This window comes from Mobula birostris, chromosome 17 (assembly GCF_030028105.1).
Source record: "Mobula birostris isolate sMobBir1 chromosome 17, sMobBir1.hap1, whole genome shotgun sequence".
NCBI classification, from domain to species: Eukaryota; Metazoa; Chordata; class Chondrichthyes; order Myliobatiformes; family Myliobatidae; genus Mobula; species Mobula birostris.
Window position 1 is genome coordinate 47,664,710 of NC_092386.1, and position 27,428 is coordinate 47,692,137.

The 27,428-nt window shown below is 38.8% G+C and overlaps 1 protein-coding gene across 1 annotated transcript in view; it reads right to left on the reverse strand.

The window, feature by feature from the left end:
* The window catches only part of LOC140211662 (SHC-transforming protein 3-like), a 134,990-nt gene that overhangs the window by 27,495 nt on the left and 80,067 nt on the right, over positions 1-27,428 (reverse strand). The window contains exons 3-7 of the mRNA XM_072281665.1: positions 25,056-25,119; positions 23,953-24,072; positions 13,601-13,654; positions 9,475-9,526; positions 3,823-3,949 (exon numbers count right to left, since the gene is read on the reverse strand). Coding sequence (XP_072137766.1) covers positions 3,823-3,949; positions 9,475-9,526; positions 13,601-13,654; positions 23,953-24,072; positions 25,056-25,119 — 417 coding nt within the window. The remainder of the gene's footprint in view (positions 1-3,822; positions 3,950-9,474; positions 9,527-13,600; positions 13,655-23,952; positions 24,073-25,055; positions 25,120-27,428) is intronic.

The window sequence follows — 27,428 nt, forward strand, 5'->3', positions numbered from 1 at the left end:
CCCTTGATATTAATGTCAGATTTGACTAATGAGTTACAAAGCACTGAGTGAAAACTGAAGTCAATTACCAACAAGGGAAGAGGAGCTCCAGTCAGTGAAGTCATTCAGAAAAAGATAGTTGTGATGATTGGAGGTCAATCATTCCAGACTAGGATCATAAGACCATAAGACATAGGAACAGAATTACTTCATTCAGTCCATCAAGTCTGCTCTGCCATTTCATCATGGCTGATCCCGGATCCCACTCAACCCCATACACCTGCCTTCTCGCCATAACCTTAGATGCCCTTAACAATCAGGAAACTATTAATTTTCCCTATAAATATACCCATGGTCTTCTCCACAGCTGTCTGTGGCAGAGCACACTACTCTCTGGCTAAAAAAATTCTTCCTTACTGCGGTTTGAAAGGGTTGTCCCTCAATTTTGATGCTGTGTCCTCTAGTTCTAGATACCCCCATCATAGGAAGCATCCTCTCCACTTCCATCTTTTTCAGTCATTTCAACATTCAGTAGATTTCAATGAGATCCCCCCACATTCTTCTAAATTCCTGTGAGTATAGGCCCAAAGGTGCTAAGCGCTCCTCGTATGTTAACCCCTTCATTCCTGGAATCACCCTCGTGAACCTCCTCTGGACTCTCTCCGACGACAACAATAGTCAGGTCTTTCTGACATATGGGGCCAAAGATATGGACCCCAAGACTGTTGACAATACTCCAAGTGCAGCCTGACTAGGTTTTATAAAGCCTCAGCATTATCTCCTTGCTTTGATACTCTATTCCCCTTGAAATGAATGTCAAAATTGCATTTACCTCCTTTACCATAGGCTTAAATTGTAAATTAACCTCCTGGGAGTCTTGCATGAGGACTCCTAAGGCCCCTGTGCACCTCTGATGTTTAAATTTTCTCCCCACTTAGATAATAGTCTGCACTTTTGTACCTTTTACCAAAATGCATTATCGTACATTCCCCAACACGGTACTCCGTCTGCCACTTTTTTTCCTATTCTTCCAATTTGTTTAAGTCCTGCTGCAATCGCATTGCATCCTCAGCACCATCTAACCCTTTCATATCATCTGCAAACTTTGCCACAAAGCAATCAATTCCATTATCTAAATCATTGACAAACAATGTGAAAAGTAGCGGTCCCAATACTGACCCCTGAGGAACACCACTAGTCACTGGCAGCCAACCAGAAAAGACCCCGTTTATTCCCATTTACTGCCTCCTGCCTGTCAAATATTTCTCTATCCATGCCAGTATCTTTCCTGTAACGCATTTTATCCTGTTAAGCAGCCTCATGTATGGCACCTCATCAAATGCCTTCTGAAAATCCAAGTAAATAACATTCACTACCTCTCCCTTGTCCACCCTGCTGGTTACTTCCTCAAAGAACTCTAACAGATTTGTCAGGCAAGATTTCCCTGTACAGAAACCATGCTGGCTTTGGCATCAGTGCAAGAATTCCTCAAGGCCCAATGTTTAATCAATGTTGTTTATTCCATTATAAATTTAGAAATGCATACCTTTACTGAACATAGCAAAATGCTCAATTCCATTCACAATTCCTCAAACAAAAAACTTAATCATTGCCTGAATGTTGCAAGACTCAACAACATTCCAGTATTGGCTGTTAAGGGAAAATTTACAAGGTATTTACACCTTCAGCAAGGCACAAGTAAGGAGTGGGTTGAAGTACTCTTGCTTGGTTGAGGCAAGAAAATCAGCACCATCCAGGACAAAACAACTTGCTTGACTGCTAGCCTTCCGAGTAACTAGACATCCCTTCCCTCCACCAATGGTGCACAGTCACTGCAATGTGTAGCATAAATAGGATGTACTGCACTTACTTACTGAGACTACTTCAATCGCTCTTCCCAAACATACAACCCTACCACCAAGAAGGACAAGGACAGTGGGTGTATGGAAGTTCCTAAGCCTGTGTTTCTTCACAACTGGATCTTCCTGTCCAATAAAACTGAAGAACTGCACAAGAAGGACTAAAGCAATCCTAGGAGATCCCACACCATACTCTAGGGTGGGCAATAAATACATACCTTGCTGGAGATTTACCTGAGAAATTTGTAATTTTTTAAAAAATAGTGTAAAGCTTTTCCAGTGTAAGTTCTGTGAAACTGCAGGACATTTCCTTGCCATTCAACACCTTGATGACAGTAGTGAAAAAAAAACAGTCACTGAGCTGTCAGGCATTTCAGGCCATCTGCTTCGACACAGGCAGCTAGAAGTTCTGAACTTTCTAACATCTAATGAGAAATTGCTGGCAGAGTCAGAGAAACAGCAGGAGTTCCACAGAAACTTGATGGACATGCTTTTCTAACTTACGGGTTTATCGCGTAATGCCAGAACTTTCCTCCTCCCAGCACATTGCCAACTGAAAATTTCTCCTCATATTTATGCAATAAAAACTACTCCCGAATGGCTTTAGTGCTACTATTTTAATATTAATTCCAGAATTATAGTGAGATCTGAAGAGCTAGAGACTGACTGGGACTATCATGCTACAACAGAAGCATTAAAAAAAAGTTACATTTACCATCTCAGATGAATTGACTGAAGACAGACTGGGAATATTCTTACATTCGAATTTATGCTTTCTCAACACTTAGATAAAAAAACCCTTATCAGCAGGTGGTTGATTGTTTACATATCCGTACTGACAGAAACAATTCCATTGTGCATGATAATATTTGAAATGATTATCAAACATCTGCTTGGTGAAAAACAGTAAAGTCCTTACAATCCCTTTAGTTGCAGTTTAGTGAAACAAAGGAGATTAATCAGAAAGGAATATAGCATTATACTGCAGTTTCTTGGAATATACTTAACCGATGAATGGAACGGGTTGTGTGGTACATTATTGATCAAATCAAAAAAAAGAATTTGCATCATTCAACATTTAACTTGCAATAACAGATTGTTCCAAAAAATGGAGCATATTCATTTTTACTGTTAACCTTCATACGCAAAAAAAAACCATTACAAACAAGCTAAAATTAGAAATTAATGTAAAATGTGCAGAGGTACTCCTGAATGCTTTATAAATTCATCCGAAAGAGACAAACAATAACATTTTTTTGTGATCAAACAGCCTTATAGCATTAGATTCCTTTCAACCACCATCTCATTGCATTCATAGAGCCACAGAACAAATCTAGAACCTAAATGATATGGGAATCCAATAATCTCAATAGTGCTTTTTAAATCTGGTTTCTGCATTGCAAGCCAGTTCTGAATGATAGATTAAACCATCTCATTACTACCATTCCATGTAAGTACATCTTCACAATCCCTTTCCAAGTATTAGTGATTATATACTTATAGAAATTGTACTTTAAATCTTTCACTCCTGTAAGCTGGAGGAAGTCTGCAGCAGGAAAAGGAAAAATTGTCATACTTATACATTTCTAAGTCTGAAATCTGAACAGCATTATGAGGTTTGTTTCTGTGAAACCTAACATTGAACTTGGTTTTACAGTGCCTCAGCTAGCAATGCTTGATGGCCATAAAAATCTAGTGATACTGAACTGAGTAAACTGTGTTTTACACAATTCTGCTGGTTAACCTTTTTTTCACTGGGTGCTTATAAAAGGAAAGATTTCCATTCCCAGTTCTAACTTCATTAACTCTAATTAATACGGGGGAAAGATGGAGAATTTCATTTACATTCAGTTTCCCACTGCATGCTTTTAAGAATTCTACTCTCAGCTTGCTTTTATTGTATTTTTTAGTTGATAAAAATACACGTCTAAAATTTATTGCAAGATAGAATAACAAAATGATTGATAATACTATCAGTACTCACCTGCTATGTATACTAGGTATCTTAGTAGGACACTGTAGATATTGCTTGAATCGAAGTTCAAAAGCTTGGCCTATGGTACTGATAACATCTTGAGCCAACCCATCGCAGCATTCCAATATATGGCATGCTTTAAAAACATTTAAATAACAGCAGTCACATTTCAGCTTATATGTGATTTCTCTTGAATTAACTTTAGCCGTCAAATTAAGCACAAGATTCATTCCACTAGCTGCAGGTAAATTAGTAGTGGCAAATTCACAGAAGTAAATTCATTGTATTCACTGCATGGCAGAGCAACACTGGAATTGTAATCTGACTGTTTCACTATGGATTCCACAAAATGGACACCTCAACACATGTATGTGGTCAAGATAGGAATTGGTAATGGTTTTGCTTTATTTCAATGAAGTGAGTTAAATGTTTTGTTGTTTTAGATGATGTAAGCAGGCTTAGCAACTTAAAGAGCAGGGTACTGTACGATAAAGAATTCTTTAATGCTTGTATTAATTAGACATTGAGGTTTTTTTTCCCTAAATCGCTACCCAGAAACAAAGTGATTTCAGAGCTATTTCAATCACGTGGAGTACTAAAATAAAATTTCTACATGTTGCTTTGGTATCACTGTGCCTTGTATCAAACTGGGAGATGATATTAATTATTTAATAAAATCAATTCCATGCCCAAGTAGCAGCCCCACATGGAGCACTGATCTGGTAATTAAAAGTAAAGCCACAGGTCAGCTGACAGAAGTACTTCAACCACACTCTTTGGAGAAGCTGTTATTTTAATTGGCCTCTAAATCATACCTTTTATTTCATTTCTAGAAGAAGCCATGCAAGGAGAAATATTCATTAGCTATTTTATTTTCTTTTAGTGGAATAAATCTTTAACAGTAATAACTGAAGAAGGCCATTCAGTCTTTCAGGTTTGCTCTTCCATTCAGAACGAGCATGGCTGATCATCTATTTCATACCCTGTTCCTGGCTTCTCCCCATACTCCTTGATCATTTTGCCATCAAGAAATGTACCCACTGTCTTCCATTTTATATTTTATAACTTGGCCTCTGTTGCCTTCCATATCAGAGTCTTTCATAAGTTCACATCCCACAGGGGGAAGAAATTTCTCCAGATCTCAGTTCAAGCTTTGCTTTTCGATTTTCCATCCACTCAGACCTTTCTCCATGAATCTAATCTCTGTAGTCCTGTTAGCATTTTATGTTTCTTTGAGGACTCCTTTTGCGCTGTAGTGAATACAAATCTAACCACACCAATTTTTGCTCAAACGTTCAATCCAACCATCCCAGGAATCAGTCTAGTTAAGTTCGGTTACACTAACTCCATGACAAGAACAACCTTCCTCAAATAAGGAAATAAAAGCTGCACATAAAACCCCAGAACAGCTCTTGTTAAAACTCTGCAGTAGGTCATCCTGGCTCCTGTACTGAAATGAAGAGCAACCATTTTCTTTTTTGAATCCCCTATCACAATCTTTGTCTTACCCCCTTGTGCAGAGAGTAGATGACTCCTCAGCAAGAATAGCTGCTAAGAAGTCATCTCCTCCAGCAAGACCCAAAGGAGCATGGCTACAGGACAGTACTATGCCACCTCTCTTTTTCTACTTTTGGCGGTGCCCAGTATGTAATCATACACACCTCACCATCATGGGTGCTTCAGAATAAGCCCATCGACCATTCCAGGTACATCATGAAGGTAATTAGTCACTGCAATTGCAGATTCCTCCTGCCCACATAGAGCAGAAGCAGTATTCTACAGGCCAGTGTTCTCCTGCCACCTATTATAAATTAAATGTAATATTATTATGTCCTTATCTTACTCCAGACTGCATTCTGCAGTGGGTTGCCAGCCTGGTGTATGTAGGGGAATCGAGAACATTTGTAGTCATCTCGCAATCCTATGTTCAGGTTCATGGGAGCCAATGATAGAGATACCTTCACTCCATCATTAGAATGGGGCAATGTTGAATCAAAAGGACAGGAAGCCTTTAGAGACTATTTCTGAGACAGGTAAAGTAACTCTGTCTCAAGGAGCACCACATTTCAACTTTTAATCTGAAGAACTGGAGAAAGTAAATGACTTTGATAGACCATGTTCTTCATATATCAATTCCTTTTAATTTGGGAATGTAAAATGAAGGAAGTCTAGTAAAGCCAATCAACAATTTGATGTATTTCAGAAATATTTATGAAACCAACATAAGAAGATAGAAATAGTAGGCCATTTGGCCCGTTGAGCCTGCTCCACCATTCAATAAGATCATGGCTGATCTGGCCATGGACTCATCTGCACCCACCTGCCTTTTCCCCATATCTCTTAATTCCCCTACTATACAGAAATCTATCCAACCTTGTCTTAAATATATTTACTGAGATAGCTTCCACTGCTTCATTGGCAGAGAATTCCACAAATCACCACCCTCTGGGAAAAGCATTTCCTCCTCATCATTGTAGATCTACTCCCTTGAATCCTGAGGCTATGTTCCCTAGCTCTAGTTTCACCTACTAGTGGAAATGACTTTCTTGCCTCTATCTTATCTATCCCTCTCATAATTTTATATGTTCCTATAAGATCTCCTCTCATTCTACTGAATTCCAGTGGGTACAGTCCTAGGTGACTCAATCTCTCCTCATAGTCTAACCCCCTCATCTCTGGAACCAACCTGGTGAACCTCCTCTGCACTGCCTCCAAAGCCAGTATACTGTATCCTTCCTCAAGTAAGGAGACTAGAACTACATGCAGAACTCCTCGTGGGCATGTGGCCAAGTGGTTAAGGCATTGGACTAGCGATCTGAAGGTCATGAGTTCGAGCCCCAGCCAAGGCAACGGGTTGTGTCCTTGAGCAAGGCAATTAATCACACATTCCTCTGCGACGACACTGGTGCCAAGCTGTATGGGTCCTAATGCCCTTCCCTTGGACAACGTTGGTGTTGTGGAGAGGGGAGACTTGCAGCATGGGCAACTGCTGGTCTTCCATACAACCTTGCCCAGGCCTGCACCCTGGAGAGTGAAGACTTTCCAGGCGCAGATCCATGGTCTTGCAAGACTAACGGATGCCTTTACTTTACTCCAGGTGCCGCCTCACCAGTACCCTGTACAGTTACAGCATAACCTCCCTGCTCTTAAATTCAATCTCTCTAGCAATGAAGGCCAACATTCCATTTGCTTTCTTGATAGCCTGCTGCACCTGCAAACCAACCTTTTGTGATTTGTGCACAAGCACTCCCAAGTCCCTCAGCACAGCAGCATGCTGCAAGATTTTACCATTTAAATAATAATCTGCTCTTCCATTCTTCCCTCCAAAGTGGATGACCTCACATTTACCAACATTGTACTCCATCTGCCAGACCCTTGCCCACTCATTTAACCTATCTATATCTCTCTGCAGACTCTCCATATCTCTTGTACAATGTGCTTTTCCACTCAATTTAGCATCATCAGCAAACTTAGATACCCTACACTCGGTCCCCGCTTCCGGATCATTAATGTATATTGTGAATAATTGTGGGCCCAGCACCGACCCCTGTGGCACACTGCTCACCACTGATTGCCAACCAGAGTAACACCCAAGTATCCCAACTCTCTGCTTTCTATTAGTTAACTAATCCTCTATCCATGATAACACATCACCCCCCAAATCTATGCATCCTTATCTTATGGATAAATCATTTATACAGCACCTTATCAAACGCCTTCTGGAAATCCAAGTAAATAATGTCTATCTGTTCCCTTTTATCCACTACAGTCGTTATATCCTCAAAGAAACTCCAACAAGTTTGTCAGACACGACCTGCCTTTGCTGAATCCATACTGTGCTTGTCTGATGGATCCATTTTTTTCCAGGTACGTCACTATTTCTTTTTTAAATGATAGCTTCAAGCTCTTCCCCAACTACAGATGTTAAACTAACTGGCCTATAGATACCTGCCTTTTGCCTACCTCCTTTTTTGAACAGTAGCATGACATTTGCCATCTTCCAATCCACCGAGACCTGCCCAGAGTCCAGAGAATGTTGGTAAATTATCACCAAAGCTTCTACTATAACTTCTGCCATTTGCTTCAGTATCCTAGGATGCATTCCATCAGGACCAGTGGACTTAGCTATCTTCAGGCCCACAAGTTTGCTCAGAAACCAAGGGGAGTTCTAAAAAAACAATTCATGAATATTAACACCCTCAAGAGTCATACAGCATGAAAACAGACCCTTTGACTAATCTCACCAATGTTAACCAAGATGCCTACCTGAGTTAGTTGCACCTGATAGCATTGGGCTCATATCTCTCAAAGTCATTTCCATCCATGCACCAATCCAAATGTCCTTTCAACTTGTAAATTATACCCGTCTCAGCCACTTCCTCTGGCAACTCATTCCATATACTCACCACTCTGTGAGAAAGCTGACCCTCTCAGATCACCTTTAAATCTTTCTGCTCTCACATTAAGCCGATGCTCTCTAGTTTTACATTTCCCTACTTTGTGAGGGAATAGTTATGTGGCCCAACAACCTTTAACCTCTTCGCACTGAATCTAAATTTAAGCAAAGTTCTCTTCTATTTAAATAATTCCCAAATATTCCTCTAACACCCACTTTGATTGAGGTGATGGCAAGCACACATGTTTGGAGGCTTCTTTGGTATGATAACCAAGCAGCCAAGTATCATGGTCAAAACAGCAATGAAAGTAAAATACCATCAAAAGCCCAGTACTGATATTGATTGTACACTTACTTCAATCCTATAATATGTCCATAGGGAAGAAAGAATTAATTTAAGTAAAGAAGAGTTGTATTAAATTCTCTGTATATCTTGCCCTCTACATTATAAATCTATGCCTTCTGCAAAGTTGTAATAAATCTCAGCCTACAAATTGCTTTTGATAACATTAGCATAACTCTTCTGTGCACCGTCATTGTATTGTACTAGCTACTGTTCATATGCTGCCAATAACATCATTAAAATTTAAAAAGCAGACTGTCATAAGGATGCATGAAGCTCGTGTACTGTTTTACTTCAAGCAGTCACTTCTAGGCTGTAGTTCTTAATGTTAGGGAAGAATTTATAATGACTTGCATGTGAGTGCACTATTCAATACGGGTGTTGTAGCCATATGGTCCTTCAAATTATCCCTCAATTACCCACTCGGATATCACAGTTTTCAATAGGTGACAAACTGTCAGAAAGTGTCATAATAAGATATGACAACTTTGTAATAAGATACCTCCATTCTGACAGGGAGGAAAGTTTCAAATATTTTTACTCCGAGAAAGAGCAAATTCATTCCAGCTACAATTTTTCAACAACAGATGCACATTTATTTAAAAAAATCCATCCATAAATTTACAACCTTCTTGAAATTTAGCCCACCCACTTTCTTTTGGTATATTTAAGTGAAATTTGGTACTTTGCTAACAAACATATTGCAATGTTATGATATATTAATGTTGTCATATATTTTAATAAGATTTCTCCAGTATAATATATATATCAAAACCATTAAATCCATTCTTCCTAAATGTCTTCAACTTTATCTTTTCGAGTGTATTGAAGACATATTTGTCACATTAATTTTAGTGCAATTCGTTCTAAAAAAAAATCAGGGACTCACAGGGAATCAAAAGCAAATGAAAACGTTAATTACCTCGACGGTTCACTGGATCCTTTGCTACATATGCAACATAATCTGTGGTGTCCTGTTATGTAGAAAGAAGAAAAATAACTCAAAGGAATGACATACAGTAAAATTATAACAAAGTAGTTCATTTCATTTACTGTAAAGTATATATTATACTGCATATTTAACCTTTATTTTTTCCCACTGTATTTTATATACTAAACTTTAAAGTAATTGATTTTTGTCACATGAGTTGCTGATTGGAATACAGTGTTAGCTTGTTATTACACACAATGAAGGGAAAGCAAGCTGCAATGTCAGACAGATTTGCAACCAGGGAGGAAAATTGACCATTATGGCAAAAATCTAACTGAAAACCTTATCAATGGAACGAGGAAAAACATCTTCCTAAACACCACCCATTTATCACCAGGACTGGTTATGAAGAGGCACTTACATAGAAAGCCTACCTGTTCTGTGATTCAGATGATATAGATAGTGCAAGAGAACCTGGTGAAGAGCATTAAAATACAAATGAAGTGGGGGAAGGTTCTTATAATAGGTTGGAATTTCAGACCGTTCACAGAGTGCCCATCTTGGCTGAAATAATATGTGGGAAAATTTGTGTGAAATAGTTTGGGAACGAGTAGTCTGGAGATTTCCAACATAGTCATTCTGGCCCAGTGACTACTACAGTCTGTTTTTGTGTTTTCATCTGTCCTTATCTGGTTAGTTCCATTAGCTCCTGTGTTAACCAGCAGAGGCCCTGTGTAAGTACTTCTCTTTCCTAACTCATAGCTGCAGCTTTTTACCATGAATTGTTAAACCTCAGAAAAAATACCATGTGTGGAATATACTACACTATTTCTAGGAAAAAAGGCATTTAATATTTAATATTTATGCTAAATATAGAGGTCAAATATAGCAATAAAATTGTGTGAATCTAATTGTAATGAGCAATTAATAGATAAGTTCCCTTGAAAGTTCTTCACATTTCTAAATTATATCCATCCAGTAACAATCCACGAAAATTGACTCAAAGTAAATGTCCACTAAAATCTGCAGTCATGAATCGAGTCTTCCTCATTTGGGGAGAGATATGTTATAAGTCACATTTACAGACACGAAACCATTGAACCACAAAGGACAAAGTCAAGGAATTGATTGATCTACATATGTAAATATTCTATTAGATGATTATCCTCTCTCATGTTCCAGTAGACAAAAAGGCACAATTTACTGTTTTATATTTTTCTATTTCATTTTACCTTCATCTTTCTAATTAAATATAATAATATAATGTCTAAGCTATAGTTATTAATTTATACCATCTGGTTCTGTGTTGATTTATCTCTCACTATTCTCTCTTTCTCCCAAATCATTGGAAAAATATTGATGCATACATCTCCTTCAATGCTGACAAGATCTCTCTCTCTCTCTCTCTCTCTCTCTCTCTCTCTCTCTCTCTATATATATATATATATATACTGTATTCATTCAATCTTATTTCCAGTGATAATATATTCCTTCATGATTTGAAAATCTATTTAAACAGTTGGCTTTTTAGGAAATTTACTTTGTCATTAAACAAAGAAATGTCATGTTCACTATATTTTAATAGTGTGCAAACATTTTAATGGTACTGCTCTGTAAATCCCTAGATCTCACTCTAAATGTTAGTGGTTGTACATAATCTACACACTGCTGAATGAACAGATGTGGAAGCTAGCATACATTTTGATTATGATAACCGTGGCAAATATGGTATTGCACAGAGACTTATCTGATCTTTGAATGGTTTAGGTGAAACCTCATGCATTATGGTTAAGGTTAGGGTTGATTCAAGAGTTAATCAAATTATTGACAGCCAGCAACAGGGCATCAATCAGAATTCTTTGAAGCTGGACTCCTAGGTTGCTTTCTTCACAAACTTTAAAATTACCTACTTCAAAGGACTTTAACCCTGGATTTAGTCTATTACTAAAACTAAGTTGTAGATCATGTGTTCAACTGGGCAAATCTTTAAACTGTGTATAGGGTTTGCTACTTTCCATTTACCATCACTATCAAATGTGGATTTAGAAGCATATTCTCCATTGCATGATAAATAGTCTCATGATCTTATGGTAGAAATAATGTTTGCCTTACGTGTTCTATCCTGTTGGTCTAGTACAAATAAGGAAACTGATTCCTAGCATCCAGTAGAGGGACAGCCAATAAACCACTATTACTTCTAATATTGTTGAGGAATTTCTGGCTGTCTAATACAGAAGGAAGTTTCAGTTCCTGATTAGCTAGTGAAGAATGTAATTCAATTTCTACATGCAGGAGAAATGCCTCTCAGTTATGTGATCATTCAGGAGCCAAGTAAATATTATTTTTATCTGCAATTTAATGGAAGTGGGAAGATGCATTAATTTATCTTGTTAGTGTTAGTGGGCTGTCTTGTTTGATATCATGCCTGAAATCAAAGTTACTGTTCAAATCAGCTTGCTTATGTATTCTACAACAGAACTGTGGCTACATGTAAAAAATATTGTATACAGCTTCAAAAATTAGGACCAACAATCCCCCCACCCATCCTTAAAGGAGATTTATTCCATGGAACATGATTAAAGTTCATACTTTTTTCAGAATATTATTGAATTTAAAGCAGATCTCTAACAACAAATCTAATTGATGCAAGATGATATTCTTTTTGATAGATATTTTAAAGAATAAACATTCTTATTTAAGCATTTATCGGAATGAATTTGGCTTAAAACAATGGCAAATGTATAACATAGAGCACTTCAATCAGAACAAAATGAAAGGATAAACACAAGAGATTCTGCAGATGCTGGAAACCCAGAGTGACACAGACAAATTGATGAAGGAACTCAGCAGGTCAGGAAGCATCTATGGAAAGGAATAAGCAGTCAACACATCAGAGAACAGGCCTTCGTTTCCTCCACCATTGATGCCGTCATCACCTGCATCTCCCATTTTCCAGATGTCTGCTTTCACCCCATTTTCCTGCCATCTTAAAGGGATATTGTTCCTCTTGTCCTTACCTATCACCCCATGAGTTTCCATATCCAACACATCATTTTCCCTGACTTGCACTATCCTCAACAAAATCCTACCACCTTTACACATCTTTACAAATTGGACTCTGTGCTTTGCTCTCTTCATGACTCCCTTGTCCATTCATCCCACTCCAAACAGAACAGGTGCTTCACCTGCCCAATCACCTCCTCCCTCACCTCCATTCAGGGCCCTAAACAGGTGAGGGAACACTGCACCTGTGAATCTACTGTATTCAGTGCTCCCAGTGCAGCCCCCTCTACATCAGTGAAACCCGACATGGAACAGGAGACCACTTTGAAGAACACCTTTGGTCCATCCGCAATAAGCAGAATTTCCCAGTGGCCAGCCATTTTTAATTCTAATCCCCGCTCCCATTCCAACCAGTCGTTCTATGGCCTTCTCTACTGCCGTGATGAGGCCACTCTCACGTTGGAGGAGCAACACCTCATATTCCATCAGGATAGTCTCCAACCTAATGGCATGAACATAGAATTCTCTAGTTTTCCAGTAATTTTTCCTCCCTCCCCCTTACCTCTTCCTGCATTCCCTACTCTAGCATCTGCTTATCACCTCCCGCTGGTGCCAATCCTCCTTCCTTTTCACTCATGATCCACCCTCCTCTCCTATCAGATTCCCTCTTTTTCTGTCCTTTACCATTTCCACTTATCACCTTCCAGCTTTTCACTTCATCTCCCCTCCCCCACCCTCCTACCTTCCACCTCACCTGGCTTCACCTATCACCTTCCAGTTTGTACTCCTTTCCTCTCTTCCCCACCTCCTTATTCGGGCTTCTTCCCCCTTCCTTTCCAGTCCTGAATAATGGTCTTGGTCTGAAATGGTATCTGTTTATTCCTTTCCGTAGATGCTGCCTGACCTGCTGAATTCTTCCAGTGTTTTGTATGTGTTACAAAAGGAAAGGATTTACTTTTACAAGTAAGGTGCTTGTAAGGAAAAAGTTCAATACTAGAAAACATTGAAAGCTTATTGAATAAGAAATAAGGACTGTCAGGATTATCACTTCTTCTTAACATGATAAGATATAAATCCTTGTTTATGCTGTCACCGAAATCAAGTAATGCCTTACCGGATCGCCCCCAGAAGCAAAGGAAATGGACTGCATATGATGATTTGCTATAATCTGTTGGATCAGGACCAAAAACACAAACAATTAATCTCCATTTAGAGAGACTATAAAGCAGGGCAACATAAAGAAGACCAGCCTGGTAAAAGTTATGAATCAGGAATAGTTGAAGGTACCCACAAAGTAATTATTATCATATAATATCATCAATCATACTCTCATTATTTGTTATTGGAAAGAATAGTTAGCTGAAAAAAAATTCAGGAAAGTGCTTTCAAAGAGTTGAAGAGAAGCAATTGTGTGTGGTGTTGAGTCATATTTTTCAGTTAGTGACATCTCTACAAAACATCTCATTGAATTCCTCACAGATGTCTGGATTATTGCCTTTCCATTCTCCCAATCTTTCTTCTCCATCTACAACAAAGCACCATCGTAGCTAACCCATAACTAATGCAGTGGTAAGCTTTTACTACTAAAAAGAAAGAGGAAGAAAAGGAATTTCAATTTCATTTCACCAATTAATTCTCTCACTATAAAACTAGTGTCCTCACTGAAACAAATTTTTGCATGCAGCATGTTCTATGTTCTATGTTCTATTCCAGTTACATATTCCCTTTTGACTTCATAGAAGTACATTGGCAAGGGGCAGAGTTTTAAACAGTAAAGCTGAAGTTCTGATTCCCTCACTTGTGTGTTTTTAACTCCACAGCATTAATCTTTTCAAAAGGTCAGAAACGTGCCTTTAAGGTGCCACAACTGTCCTGAGTGGCTTTGTGTCATGTAAGTGGCAGTGTTTTGGAAGATGAACTGATGAACCTCCAGCTGGCCGGGACTAGTAATATCAACTGTGACCTCCTGTGTGCAACCCCACAGAGGTAGAACTGGAAAAACTAGAAACAGTAAAGGAAATACGTACATAGTTGCTTAATAAAAAGGAATTTTAAATTATGAGATTATGCGGGAGAGTGTGATATTGTGGCTTATGTGAAGCAAATCCCGGCATTCAAAATGACGTTCCATTTGCCTAATTGTCTTGCACCTGGTTGTATTGGTTACAGCTGAAATTCAAAGAGTAAAGTGAGGTGGGAGTGACACCTTCCACGACATTAATTTAAGTGGCCTGAAAATTAGGATCCCTTACAAGCATGCAATCCTCTCATCCCAAGCTTGCTTTATGTGCCTAGGCCATCCAATGGTCCCAAGAACAGTAATATCCAAATAGTCTGCCTTCATCCATGTGCTTACCGATCCTGTCTTCACCCATTATCCAGCAAAACTGAGCACATTTTTTATTGAACCTACAATCAAGGATGCATGCTTGGCACAGTGCCCTACTCTCTGAATCTACTCCTGAGTGTGTGACTAAAGACAGCTCAAATGCCAACTTTAAATTCACAGACGACGCCACTGTTGGTAAAATTCCAGCGAGCAATGAGGAGCTGTACAGGAGTGACAAAGACCAGTTGGTTAAGTGGCATTGCACCACCAACCTTGCACTCAACATCTGCAAGACAGAGGAGTTAATTGTTGAAGGGAAGTTGAGGGACAGCATCTTGAAGTTCCTGGATGTCAACATTTCAGAAAATCTGTCCTGGGCCCATTGATGAATACACAAAGGTGGCACACAAGCGGCTTTACTTCTTCAGGAGTTTGAAGAGATTTGTTACGTGTGCAAATTTCTATAGATGTATGCTGGTTGCCATTCTATTATGTTGCTGCACAGACTGATATGAGGGTTCCATTGCACAGGACCACAAGAGGCTGCAAAGGTTTGTAGACTCAGCCAGTTCCATCTTAGGCACAACACTCCCCACCACTGAGGCAATGCCTCAGAAAGTCAGCATCCATCACCATGTGGGTACCCACACCATGTGGGACATGCTTCTGTCAGGAAGGAGCTACAGGAGCCTGAAGATCCTCACTCAATGACACAGGAACAGCTTCTTCCCCATTGTGATTAGATTTCTGAATAGTCCATAAATCATGAACAATACTTCATTTTTCCCTTTATGTATTCAGACATCAAATTACTACAAATTGAAAAATAAATAAGTAGAACAAAAATATACTACTGTTGGTACAAAACAACAAATTTCAGACAGTAATAATAAAGCTGAATATGATTCCGATTCTGAAGCCAACCAAAAATAATCATCTACTCGTGGACAGCACTCAGGGTCAAATTGAATGATGAATTTGATGAATTTGCAGGTTTCAATGTACATGTGACAAATAAAGCTCATTTTTCGTTCTTCCTCTTTCTTTAAACACATAGAGTATCTGCAAACTAAAACTCTTGACACCAAAAACATACCTTCAAAATTCAGGTATTAAGCCTGTTTTTTGGTTGCCAAGTGACCTCATTAATCATATGCTAATATACAGCTACAGTCATGGCTGTACATTATACTCAGCTTTCAAAGTTCAGCATCACTAAATTCAGTGGAACCAAGTTTCAGTCTAATATCATCTCATTTCCAGAAATGTGTCTTTACGACAAGTAACTGAGGATAAATTTATAGTCTTGGTGGACAGGAAACATATCCCCTTTCAAAACTGGAAAAATACCATAGAGTATATTGGTGTGAGCGACAACAAGAAAAATCAGCTTCCAAGGTTTATGATTGAAAAAAACATTTGCCCCTTTATAATTTCAACAGGAGCTGGGCCATGTTGATGAAAATACAAATGCTGAAAAGATGAAATGCAGACAGAAAATGGTGAAAACACTCAGGTAACCACTATGGAAAGAAAAAAAAGGGTTGATGTTTCAGGTTGAAAACCCTTTGCCAGAACTGAGAAAGTGAGAAAACAAGTTAGTTGTAGAAAGATAGGGAAGGATGAATAAGTGAAAGAGTGAGGCCAAGTTGTTGAGTGAATAAACTCTTATCTGGTTATTTGAATTGGGGATAACTTAGGGATAAACTGTTGAAGTTATTTTTAATTTCACAGGAACATGCATTAACTGACAAGAAAAAGACACTTTTTTTCTGCCGTACTTTGATTTAGCAATCCCAACAACAGTTCATTAAAGGTTAGAGCACAAAATGAGGTAATTCAACTAACCAAGAATCTACCAGCTTACTTGTACCTTTTACCTCTCATTCTGCAACCATATAAGCCATGGAGCTCCAAGTACATAGCCAAGCTCTTTTAAACTGCAGCAAAGTTTTCTGCTCTATCACTCTTTCAAAAAGTCAGTTATGGACTGCTCCCTCTGCTAGAGTAAACGTATTTCCTCAATTCTCCCACTCATTTCAAATTTAAAGCTCTGGTTTTTGATCTCTCTGTTCAGGGAGAGAGATCCTTCTTTTCCATTTTGCCTGGGCCCTCATCATTTACATGCCTCAATTAAGCCTTCCCTCTCTGCCTTCTCCATTTTAAAGAAAATAGATCAAGGCTAACCAATCAAAAATTCTCCATTCATGAAACCATTCTCAAAAAGCTTCTCTGTATTTTTTTCAAATGCGGCATATCCTTTCTGTAATTAGATTGGTGATGCTGAGGAATTAACATTTTATTGACCATGAGGGGCATCTGGTTAAAATGTGAATCAATCATAATTCAGATTTTCTTATAAAATGACGCAAAACTTCACTAGAATATGATTCAGATGGTCTTTAATTTCTCCCTTCTACCACTCCATAACAACAACAATGAAACTTAAAGGAAGAAAGAAAAGATTCAGGTGAAATCAATAAATCATCAAAGACCAAAGGGGCAGAGGTCTTGCTGACTTTAAAGGCAAGGTTTCTCTTTCATTTTTGTGGCAGATGACCCTTGGAGCAATCAACAACGGAAGGCGATTTGTGCTTGTGAAGGGTAAGGAGTAATTTGAAGGTTAGCTGGGAAGAAGGTCAACAAAGTGTTGAATTTGGTGAGGTTTGCTGTCAGGTACAAAACATCTTTGCCTTCAACTATACAGCAAGCAACTGCAAAACTATACAGCAACTGCAAAAACCAGGAGGAGCAGCAGAAGAAGGAAGACGCAAGAGGAGGTTTCCAAGATTCACGTTCTCTTGCTGAGCAGTCAATGAACATTCCTTCCAATTGCGGTACCAGCAAACATACAACAAATTGTCTATTAACCTACAGTGTCTTCCCTCTGTCTCTGTCTATCATAGGCTCCACCCAGCAATGTAATAAAAACAAAATTCAACAGAAAATAAACATATCAAATCAACTTTAAAAGTCAGTCCACCAATATTAGGCAGTAATGTCAGCCAATAACCCTTTATGCTAGTCCCTGGTTCTCTTTGTCTTTGTCTGTTCTATTGCTTACTACCAATGCCACCATAGAGGCTAGAGCACAGCCAACGGGACTCTGCTGACTTTAAGTGAGGGACACTGCAGGTGGCCTCAGAGCTGGAACTCTGGCAGATCTGTGTCAGGAAAGTTCAGTTTTTAGCTGTATCACCTTGGCATGACCAGCAATGGTGCTGGACAACAATAAAGCCACTAGAACTGCAGCCAAAGTCATATTATAACTGATATTATTCTAGAAAGAGGATATGTGTTCCACAAAACGGAGATCCAAAGGAAGAATCACAGCTATCATAGAGGTCAGCTGAAGGACAGATTGCCAAACTGCTTTGACTCCCTGGATCCCCCTTTGAAACCTTATAACTATAGCTAGAATAGTAGCAGTTTTCACTAGAAGTCTAGAAGTCTATTCTTCAACGTCATCGACATTGGATACCTGTCTGTCTGTCTAGGTACCATATCTGATGCAGACTTTGGTGACCATGGTTTTCCATGTAGATCTATCCTTCGTTTTTTGTATGACTTCCATTTCCTCGATGTGTAGCCACCTGGCTATGCTTTTGATGTACATAAGCCGAGGTCTTCCTCTAGGTTTGCTCCCCTCAATCTTTCCAGAGAGAATGAGTTTTTCTAGTTCATCTTTCTGCATGATGTGTCCTAGGAATCTGAGTTGTCTTTCTCTTATTGTTGGTATGAGTGATCAAACTGCTTGGGCTCTTCTGAGAACTTCTTCATTTGATGTGTGTGTGGTCCATGATATTTTTAACATTCTCCTATAGAACCATAATTCAGCTGCTCCTACTCTCTTTTCCATTGCTGAAGAAATGGTCCAGCATTCACTTCCACTTTTCTCTAATTCTGTGATTCTAATGGAGTATTCAACCATCAGTTATTACAAATAGATTGGGTCCATAAATGCTCACAAGTTCTGTACTGGAAAACTTGGGTTCTAACCTCAACATAAAGACCTGTGCAGGACTGGTGCTGGACTCTTCCCTGCTCCTCGACATTGCTGGAGATGAACCTGTTGACAAACAACTAATGCTCCTGTAGGCAAATGAGATCAATTTGGGTGGGAAGAAAGGTTAACCCCATAACTATGTCCTATAAACCTACGATTACAAAACTTCCTTAAAAAAAATCTAAGGGTTTCCTCTAAAGCTAATTACCAATATCTGAGCAGATGCACCAGGAGAGAAAAACACTCATGATTGCAGTGTTTTATTTGAAAAGAACCTAAGTATTATTGCAAAAAAAGTGATCACGATTGATTTAATAAAGCAGTATAGCACTCACCTGAATCACTCTACGTGATTGGAGTTTATCGAGCATATTGTCCGCAAAGTGGATTATTGCAGTCAATAGTGGTTTTCTCTCCCTTGGTGCAACTGTGGGTTCCAGTCCTTATTTCACAGGTCATGAAATCCAAATGAAACACAGGGGCTACACCTGTCTCTCATCCCATGAAGGCTGCTCACTATATTGAATTACCTCTTTTCTCACTCAAGGGATCATTTATAGTGATTTCGTCTATTTGACTGAAACAGTCAACCTTTAAGTGAGAAAGAAATGTGAAGATGCATGTTTAACATAATGTAAGTGAGCACACTGTTCAATTCATGTGGTGTCTTCAAGTCCCTGTGCTACCTAGTGATCATGTCTTCACCTAATCAGTAATCCATCGTGTCTACATCGAGGAAAACCCTAACTGGAGTTCAGGTTCAGGGGAAAGCACTTAGAATTCTACCTCTGAAAGAACCAAGGTCAAAAAGTTACGACTCACTCAGAATGAGTCAATGCTAAAACACGGATTCCTTTATTTTTAAAAATTATTTATGAATTATCAATATAACAGCATTGACTCTTTTGGGTACATGTCATTAAGTTATGATGCTATTTGTCATTACAAATGCACACTCTATATAGGGAAATACATTGCACCAAATTCATTTCATGCATTTTGTCTAACATATTTGATCCAAAAACATTTGTTTAACACTGTTCTCCCAGAACGCATCCTTTTGTAAGTTGAGGAGTGGCAACAACAAACAGAGGGAAAGCTCACAGACACTGATGACCTTACAACAATGTGCCTGACAACTCCTTCCCTTCACCCCGTTCCAGATCCACCTGCTTGTTGCAGAGGAACACCAAAGTCTTTCTTGAACTTGTGCAGAATGAACAAATAAGTGTGATAATGAATGAAGGATCAGAATTATACAGATAAAAACCAATGCATCAAAGACTTCAGCCTCCCAATCATCATCACTGGATGTTTCATTGAGGTGGTCAGACTGGAATGACTTAAAATGGTTTAATGAACTGAAATATCAGACACTTTACATCAAAGGAAAATTACTAATTGCATAATGGCATGGATTGATAACACCTGCTTATCTTAGTGAAATCCTTCCAATTTTGCTTGAACAGCACGATTATTTCTACACTGCCCTACAGGTCTCAGCCTATCCTCGCTCCAAAGGCTGTAGCCAGACCTCATGAAATCAGTTCCCTTTCTGATGGGTGGACTGCAGGATACGCTAACCTGCAACACACCTCTCCCATAAAATGAGAGAGAACCCTTCCAGTCACAAAGAAACACCAGACTGAGGGGGAGACACGACCATAAACCATGGTTCGGCCAAGGACGGTGAAGTTAATAAAGGGCATTTTACCATGCTTTCATTCTTAACAGCGTTGAGTGTTCCCTCTTAACACGTCTGCTTGTCTCCTGGTCACAATGGATAGCTCTGGAACTGGAAAATCCTTCTAACAACTGCAGCAGTTCAGGCTACTGATATGGTAGTCGAACATGAGAGAGAGAGAGAGAGAACATTGCGTGAACATCAGTAGAAGAATAGATGACGATATCCACAGAGGTGGTGACATTTTCAAGATCCACAATGCCACCGGAACTAACCTTGTACTGGGAAGATAACAAACTCAATGCCTCTTGTGGGCTATTTCATAAAGCTGCCATCAATACTTACAGAGCTACACTAATACTGATTATTAAGATATCCTTGCCAACTGTATGGTCTTTGACAGCAACATTATGATTGTTAGTCCTTTTCTCCTGAAAAGCAGTTGCCTATTTTAGGGTGATAACAGTCTGTTTTAAGGAGGTATCTCTTCTTGAAGAAAACAGCTCCCAAGGGACAGCAAGCTGGACTCCCATTGAAGGTCAGATCTCCCTGAAGCACAAAGAATTTGGCTAAGCTCTACCTGTGGCTATGCGTACACAGAAAGCTGATGGATTAGCTGCTGGACAGTCAGTGCTAGTTAATACTGAAGTCTGCCTTTTGAGAGATTGAAGAAAGACTTCACCCATGAATCTTGATATTTCTCACATGATGTCAGACACCAAATACTAACACATGCACCTGCATCAGCCTTTTCAGCTATGCATTCCTAACTTAGCCCTCATCCAAGTCCTCCGAAGCAGAACTGACTAACACCTTTGCCTCCATGGAGATGGCCCAAGAGTTTCCCTAAACATCTGGCTTAACCAGAGCCCATTAATGTCAAACAAGCGTCTATTTATTACATGTGTGCACCTCAAATTTAGCATGTCCAACCCTCATCCCCCCAATCCAATGGCACTGGTATCTGATGCTACTAGATGGTGTCACATATAATAATGAGATATCCTCCATCACTGTGGAATCTTTTTCCTGCACGTGATGAGGATATGTGTACTAGTCAGCTGCCTACGATGCTGCAATGATAGACACAGAGAGGAGTGCTGGTACATTGCACCGTTAACAGAGTGCCCAGGAAACAAGCAGATACGCAAAGACAGAACCCTGATTATTAGTAAAGACGGAAGCATGTCAAAGCTCCTCTAGGTACATTGACACCTTCTTCACCCACAGCATCCTCAGCTGTAGCACGCATGATGACCTGTGTCACCACAAAGCCTGTATAAAGGCAGCATCTCTCTTTCAGCCTGGTGTGTCTTGGGACTGGAAGAATCCATCTGATTTTCTTGGAGAGGCAGCAGTTGCAAGATACTTTATCTTGCAAGACAGATGGGAAAGCCAAGCTCGAGGTGGCAGGATTTTCATGGTTAAATTGTGACTATACAGATATGTGATTTAAGTTGTGTGAGAGGGTGAAAGGGGTTAAGGGAGTAAGGAGTATAGGAAAGCAGCTGGAGAAATAGTAGCTGTGGAGATCTACAAGTGTGTCGGTACATTCTTCCTAAAGTGTGAGGGAGTATACAGTGCAACCTCGTCTGGTTCAAGTTTCCATTTCTGAGGGATTGCTTTGAGTGTCAGAGTGCTAACCTTGACATATCTGGTGAGATCATGGAACTTTATCTTCCCAATCTCTTGTCCTTCAAATCATTGCAGAAAGTTATTTTATCAGACAATTCCTGCCATCTCCTTTCTCATCTTGGCTGCTCCACTCAGTCTCATTCACACAACCATGAAGGTCCATGATTGCAAACCTTGCAGTTCACTTCAAATGACCCAGCAGCAAATGTACTTCCAGTATTTATGTCCCTTGGTAGAAAGGTGTTTTTTATAGGCTGAAGACTATGCATCAGATAATACTGGAATAGATTGCCCAGTGGTTGGATTTAAGCCATTTAGCATCCTGAACCATATGTCCACAAGAGACAAGAAGTGTGCACACACAAAACACAACACAATTTTAGATTAATTGTGATCCAATTCTGCATCCAACTTGGCAGACATGAATAGGTGCTGGAAAACTGTATGACTCAAATTTGGTGCTCTAATAGTTGGAAACTTTGTCCTGTGGTGGAGTTATACATAACCATAGGTGTTCATATATATAGGGCAAGAGGAGTTCTGAAAGAGAATGGTTTTCACCCAAAAAATGATTGGGATTCAAATGCAGTGCTTGAGTGTCTAGAGGAGGTAGGTACTCTTACAATATTCATAGGTATCTAGACAAGCATTTGAATTGCTGCATAGAAGGCAATGCACCAAATGCTGGTAACTAGGATTAATATAGATGGGTACTTCATGGTCATAGTCAACTGTTGGGTCTGTTTCTGTGCTGTATATTTCTATAACTCTATTTAGATATAATCTAATTTCTGCGCATATGTGCTTCAAAGTATTTTCAAAAAAAATCCATTACCTGATGAAACCAAGATGCTCAACAGCCCTGACTATATTGTAACAAAACATTTTTTCATTGATTCAAATATTACATACATTCTTATAGATTTACGTGGAGAATGGATTCCAGCACACTTAATTGTTTAAGGAATTCAGTTACTGTGACTTACAGAGGTCCAAATTGGGCTGGACATAATATCTTTCAACGTGGCCAGCAATGCTTTGGGAAAAGTCACATAATTCCATGAAAAGAATTTTCAGATTTATTATAGAACTTGAGTAATAAGCACCAGATCCCCCACAATTAGAAGACTAAAGATTAGATGACACACATTCAAAATAATTTAATGTGTCACTTGTGGACCAGCAGTCAATTTTCTGGTCCAAACATTAAATTATCATTTCTCTCCATACTTGCTACTTGACTATCTAAGCCTTTCTAGCAATTACTGCTCTGTTTGTCCACCTTAGCAAACTACTTTAGACAGAAATATATCTTTCACAGTCCACTTTCCAATTGCAAACTGTAATTTAGGCAAGTATTATCCACCACAAGTGCCCCTTCAATAGGAGTACAATTTCAGATGGTCACACCATTTTCTCAAGACATTAAGACTGTTACAGCACCAGAAATTTCACACATCAAATAACTCCATGAAACCAATTGCACATTGAATTCTTAAAAATGGTAGTAAAGTTGCTAATTTGTTTGAACTAGAACATGAATTTTTTACAATGTCAATTGATAAGATTTGACTATTAAGTTGCTAGATACTGAGACACAAGAGAGATTGCAATGCTAAAGATCTGGATCAACACAAAAATTGCTGGAGGAACCTAACAGGTCAGGCAGCATTTATGGATGAAAATGGACAGTCGACATTTCGGACCAAGCCCTTTCCTCAGCTAAACGTTATTGTGTATTTACATAGCCAGATATTATTATGCTGATTTAACATTAACATACTAGTACAAAACTGGATCAATCCTGCCTACCTGCTTTGTGTCAGGCGTCATAAGGTTAAGGCTGCTAGTTGAAATATTGAGGGTGATGTTCATTCCAGCAAACTGCAAATTACTTTTACCAAGTATACTAGACAATGCTTTACTTGGTGGCTGTTGAGGCAAATCATACCACAAAAAAAAACATGAGCCAAATCATTACTGACGAGGATATACTTAAAGAAGTAACTTTCAATTGCATACATAATATTTTATTCTAAATTGCAGTAATTTATTTAATTTCTGCTCTTCAAATACATCGATGAATTAAAATTTATTTTCATTATTCTGATAATTAGTAAAACATAAAATGAACTATACATTTTCTCAGGATGCATGGATTGCTAACAAGGCTGGCATTTATTATTCGTTCCTAGTTGCACTTGAGGAGATGATGGGAAACATTCCTCTTGAAACGCAGAGTTTGTAAACAAAGGAGATTTTATAATTCTGGAAATCTGGAAGCTCCAGAACTTTGATCCAATATATAACACTGGAAATTGGGTGGCCCAGTTATTGCTTCCAAGTATTTGCTATTCTTGTCTTCCAGTTAAAGGCTGCACCCTTAGGAGGTGTGATAGATATGCATCTTGTAAAGAGTGGATACTGCTATCAGAGGATGGTGAAGGGAGCAAGTCAAACTATGGCACATTGATTCAGACTGTTTTTTTTCCTTATTGTTCTGTCGCACAGAGTATAAACGTCCTTTTCAGCAGGGGCATGTAAATAATTGTTCTCACATATTGTACTAGCTCCTAAGTGCAAGTGAGAATCTGGTGGACGGTGGTTGGGGGGGGAATCGTTAGAAAGTTTCATTAAAAAGGTAAAGATGGATTTCCAAGTTCAATAACTTGTGAAAGGATCTAGTGGTAGTTATAATTCCAGGATCTCACACTCCTAGCGGGAATGATGACAACAATGTTGTAGACCTACATTCTAAGCTATGCAGTCCATGAGGGCACTCTTCCTGTGGAAAGCAAAAGATCATGGAATTAACAGTCAGAACTGTTGAGTTGGTCTGTCACATGTTGAAAAGACTGCAGAATTAGCTTCCCTTATGACCAAAGCAAATAGAAAAGGGAAAAAATAGCGGATACCTTTTTCTTTCGGAAAGCCCCTTTAGTGCCTGGTACAGCTTCACACACTCTACTGATAGCTTCCCTGAAAAAGAGGAGCATTATGATAAGGAAAAATTCACAGGACAAACCAAACCTGCCACAGGCAATGCAATGTATTAACTAAATGCTCTCTTTCATTGTGCCATTGACTATGCAATAGGGGATGTTTCTGAGTTTATGGATATTATTACAATAATGATAAAGATTGTGTCATTTTGCCTCATGGGTTTATTCTAAGGATCTCCACAGTTCTTACAAAACGGACGTTATTTGCATACAGCATCACAGGTAGTGCAAAGATCATTTCCCTCGCCAGGAGAGAATAAAATGAGACTCATCATCTGATTATGTACAGATTTCATAAGTCTGTGGCTAACTTATCAAAACGCTGCATATGAAAAGATACTGAATCGATTTCTGACAATATTACCATTTACATTCCTGAAACATTCTGAACGATAGGCAGCATGCGTTGAGTGAACAGCAAGTTAACATTTTAGAGAGGCACTTTCATCAACTTAATTTAACTAAAGATAGCAAGTAAAAGAGAAAATTCAGAATCATATGGGAATGCAGGAGGCTATTGAGATTTAAAAAATGACCGTCAATGACCGCAAAGCCAGCCATGGCAAGTAAAAAAGCCCTAATACTAGGCGACAAAGGATGAAAATTCATTTATTTATGGTTTGTTGTTGTTCAGTCGAGTCCGACTCTTTGTGACCTCATGGACCATAGGGTCCAGAGGGTTTTCATGGCAAGACACGGAAGTAGATTGCCAGGCCTTTCTTCCGCACAGATACTGTTGCTGCCCAGGTTGGGACCTGGTCAGATTCAAACTCAGAACCATCTGCCTCGAAGTCCGGTGCTGATGCCACTACACACTGGCTGGCCCTTATTTATGGTACATAATAGTTTAAATATCATCCAAAATCATATTATCTGGAGTGTCTACTCACAGGACATTGTTAGTATTTTGTTAGTGTCCTTCAATTCCCAACCTTTAACGTTTTACGAATGCATCGTGAAATAATACATTGCCCAATATGGATTTGAATTCAGAGCTTGGTTAGTTGAATAATTGCTACGATCTGCTGAGTTTATAAGTTTGGGTCCCATTACGTATAATCTAATTTATGTATAAGTTATCTGGATTTGAAATCTGTGGGAGCTACATTGAAAGTTTCTTATGATACAAAATTGGGAGAAAAATGGTACAAGGAAGGACACATGTAATCAAATAGAATTGATTAACCTGTGACAGAATTGTTAAGAATAGAAAATGCTATGCAGCATAACCGCTAGTAAGAACAGAGGAAGGGATGTATCTGAAACAGTGAGGTCTGAAATGGGGCAGAAAGAAGATGGATCTCGATTGCAAACACACATTCCATTAAAGGAAATAGTGCAAATAAGGCCTAGAGGTAAGCAAATGCATTCTTGATCTTATATTTTAGATACATTAATTATAATCATAAGTAGATAATTTTTGACTTATCCAATGTTTATGTTTGAGTGCATTTGTTTTGATGCACAATTTGTTGGGTGGGATATAAAAGCATTGGGGAATGATATAGCTTACACAGGCTCGAAAGTGACCAGAAATTAATGAGTTGAGATATTCTTCAAACTGGGACTTTTTAAATTGGAACTGCACCAGTTGAAAATTATAGAAGGCTATGGCTAACTAAATAGTGATACAATAATACTACAGCATTTTTTTCAAATGTTATTGGCTCCTCAGTGACATCCTTACTGACACTCTGACACAATTATACTTCTACCTGATCCAACTGAAGTCCCAGCTGGAGCCCCAGGTGAGTAATCTTTCTCCTACTGGTAGTCCCAGGTCAGACGACTCCTCTCCCAGACGGAGCCCCAGGATCACCTGCAGTTCTGCTGTTCGTACACTCAAGTACAAAACTTACTCAATTGCAGTACTGAACCACACTAACCTGATCAGTCTCTTTGAGTCCTATGGCATAAAATATAGAATCATATGAAGTAAGAACTAAGCATTAAATTTAATTTCTTTTGATGGATTTGTACTATCTTTTGTATTTTGTGGGGTTTTTTGGATCTCTCCATACCAGATAATCTACAGTCAGAATCAGAATATGAATCTGGTTGATAATCACTGTCCAATATGGCGTGAAATTTGGTGTCTTGTGGCAGCAGTGCTGTGCAAAGACATAAAATTGCTATAAACTAAAAATAAATAAATAGGGCAAAAAAAAAGGAACAACGAAGTAGTGTTTATGGATTCGTGGACCATTCTGAAATCTGAGGGCAGAGAGGAAGATGATTGTCAATTGTATTTCTCCAATGATCTGCAAGTTGAAAACACCAGTTTAT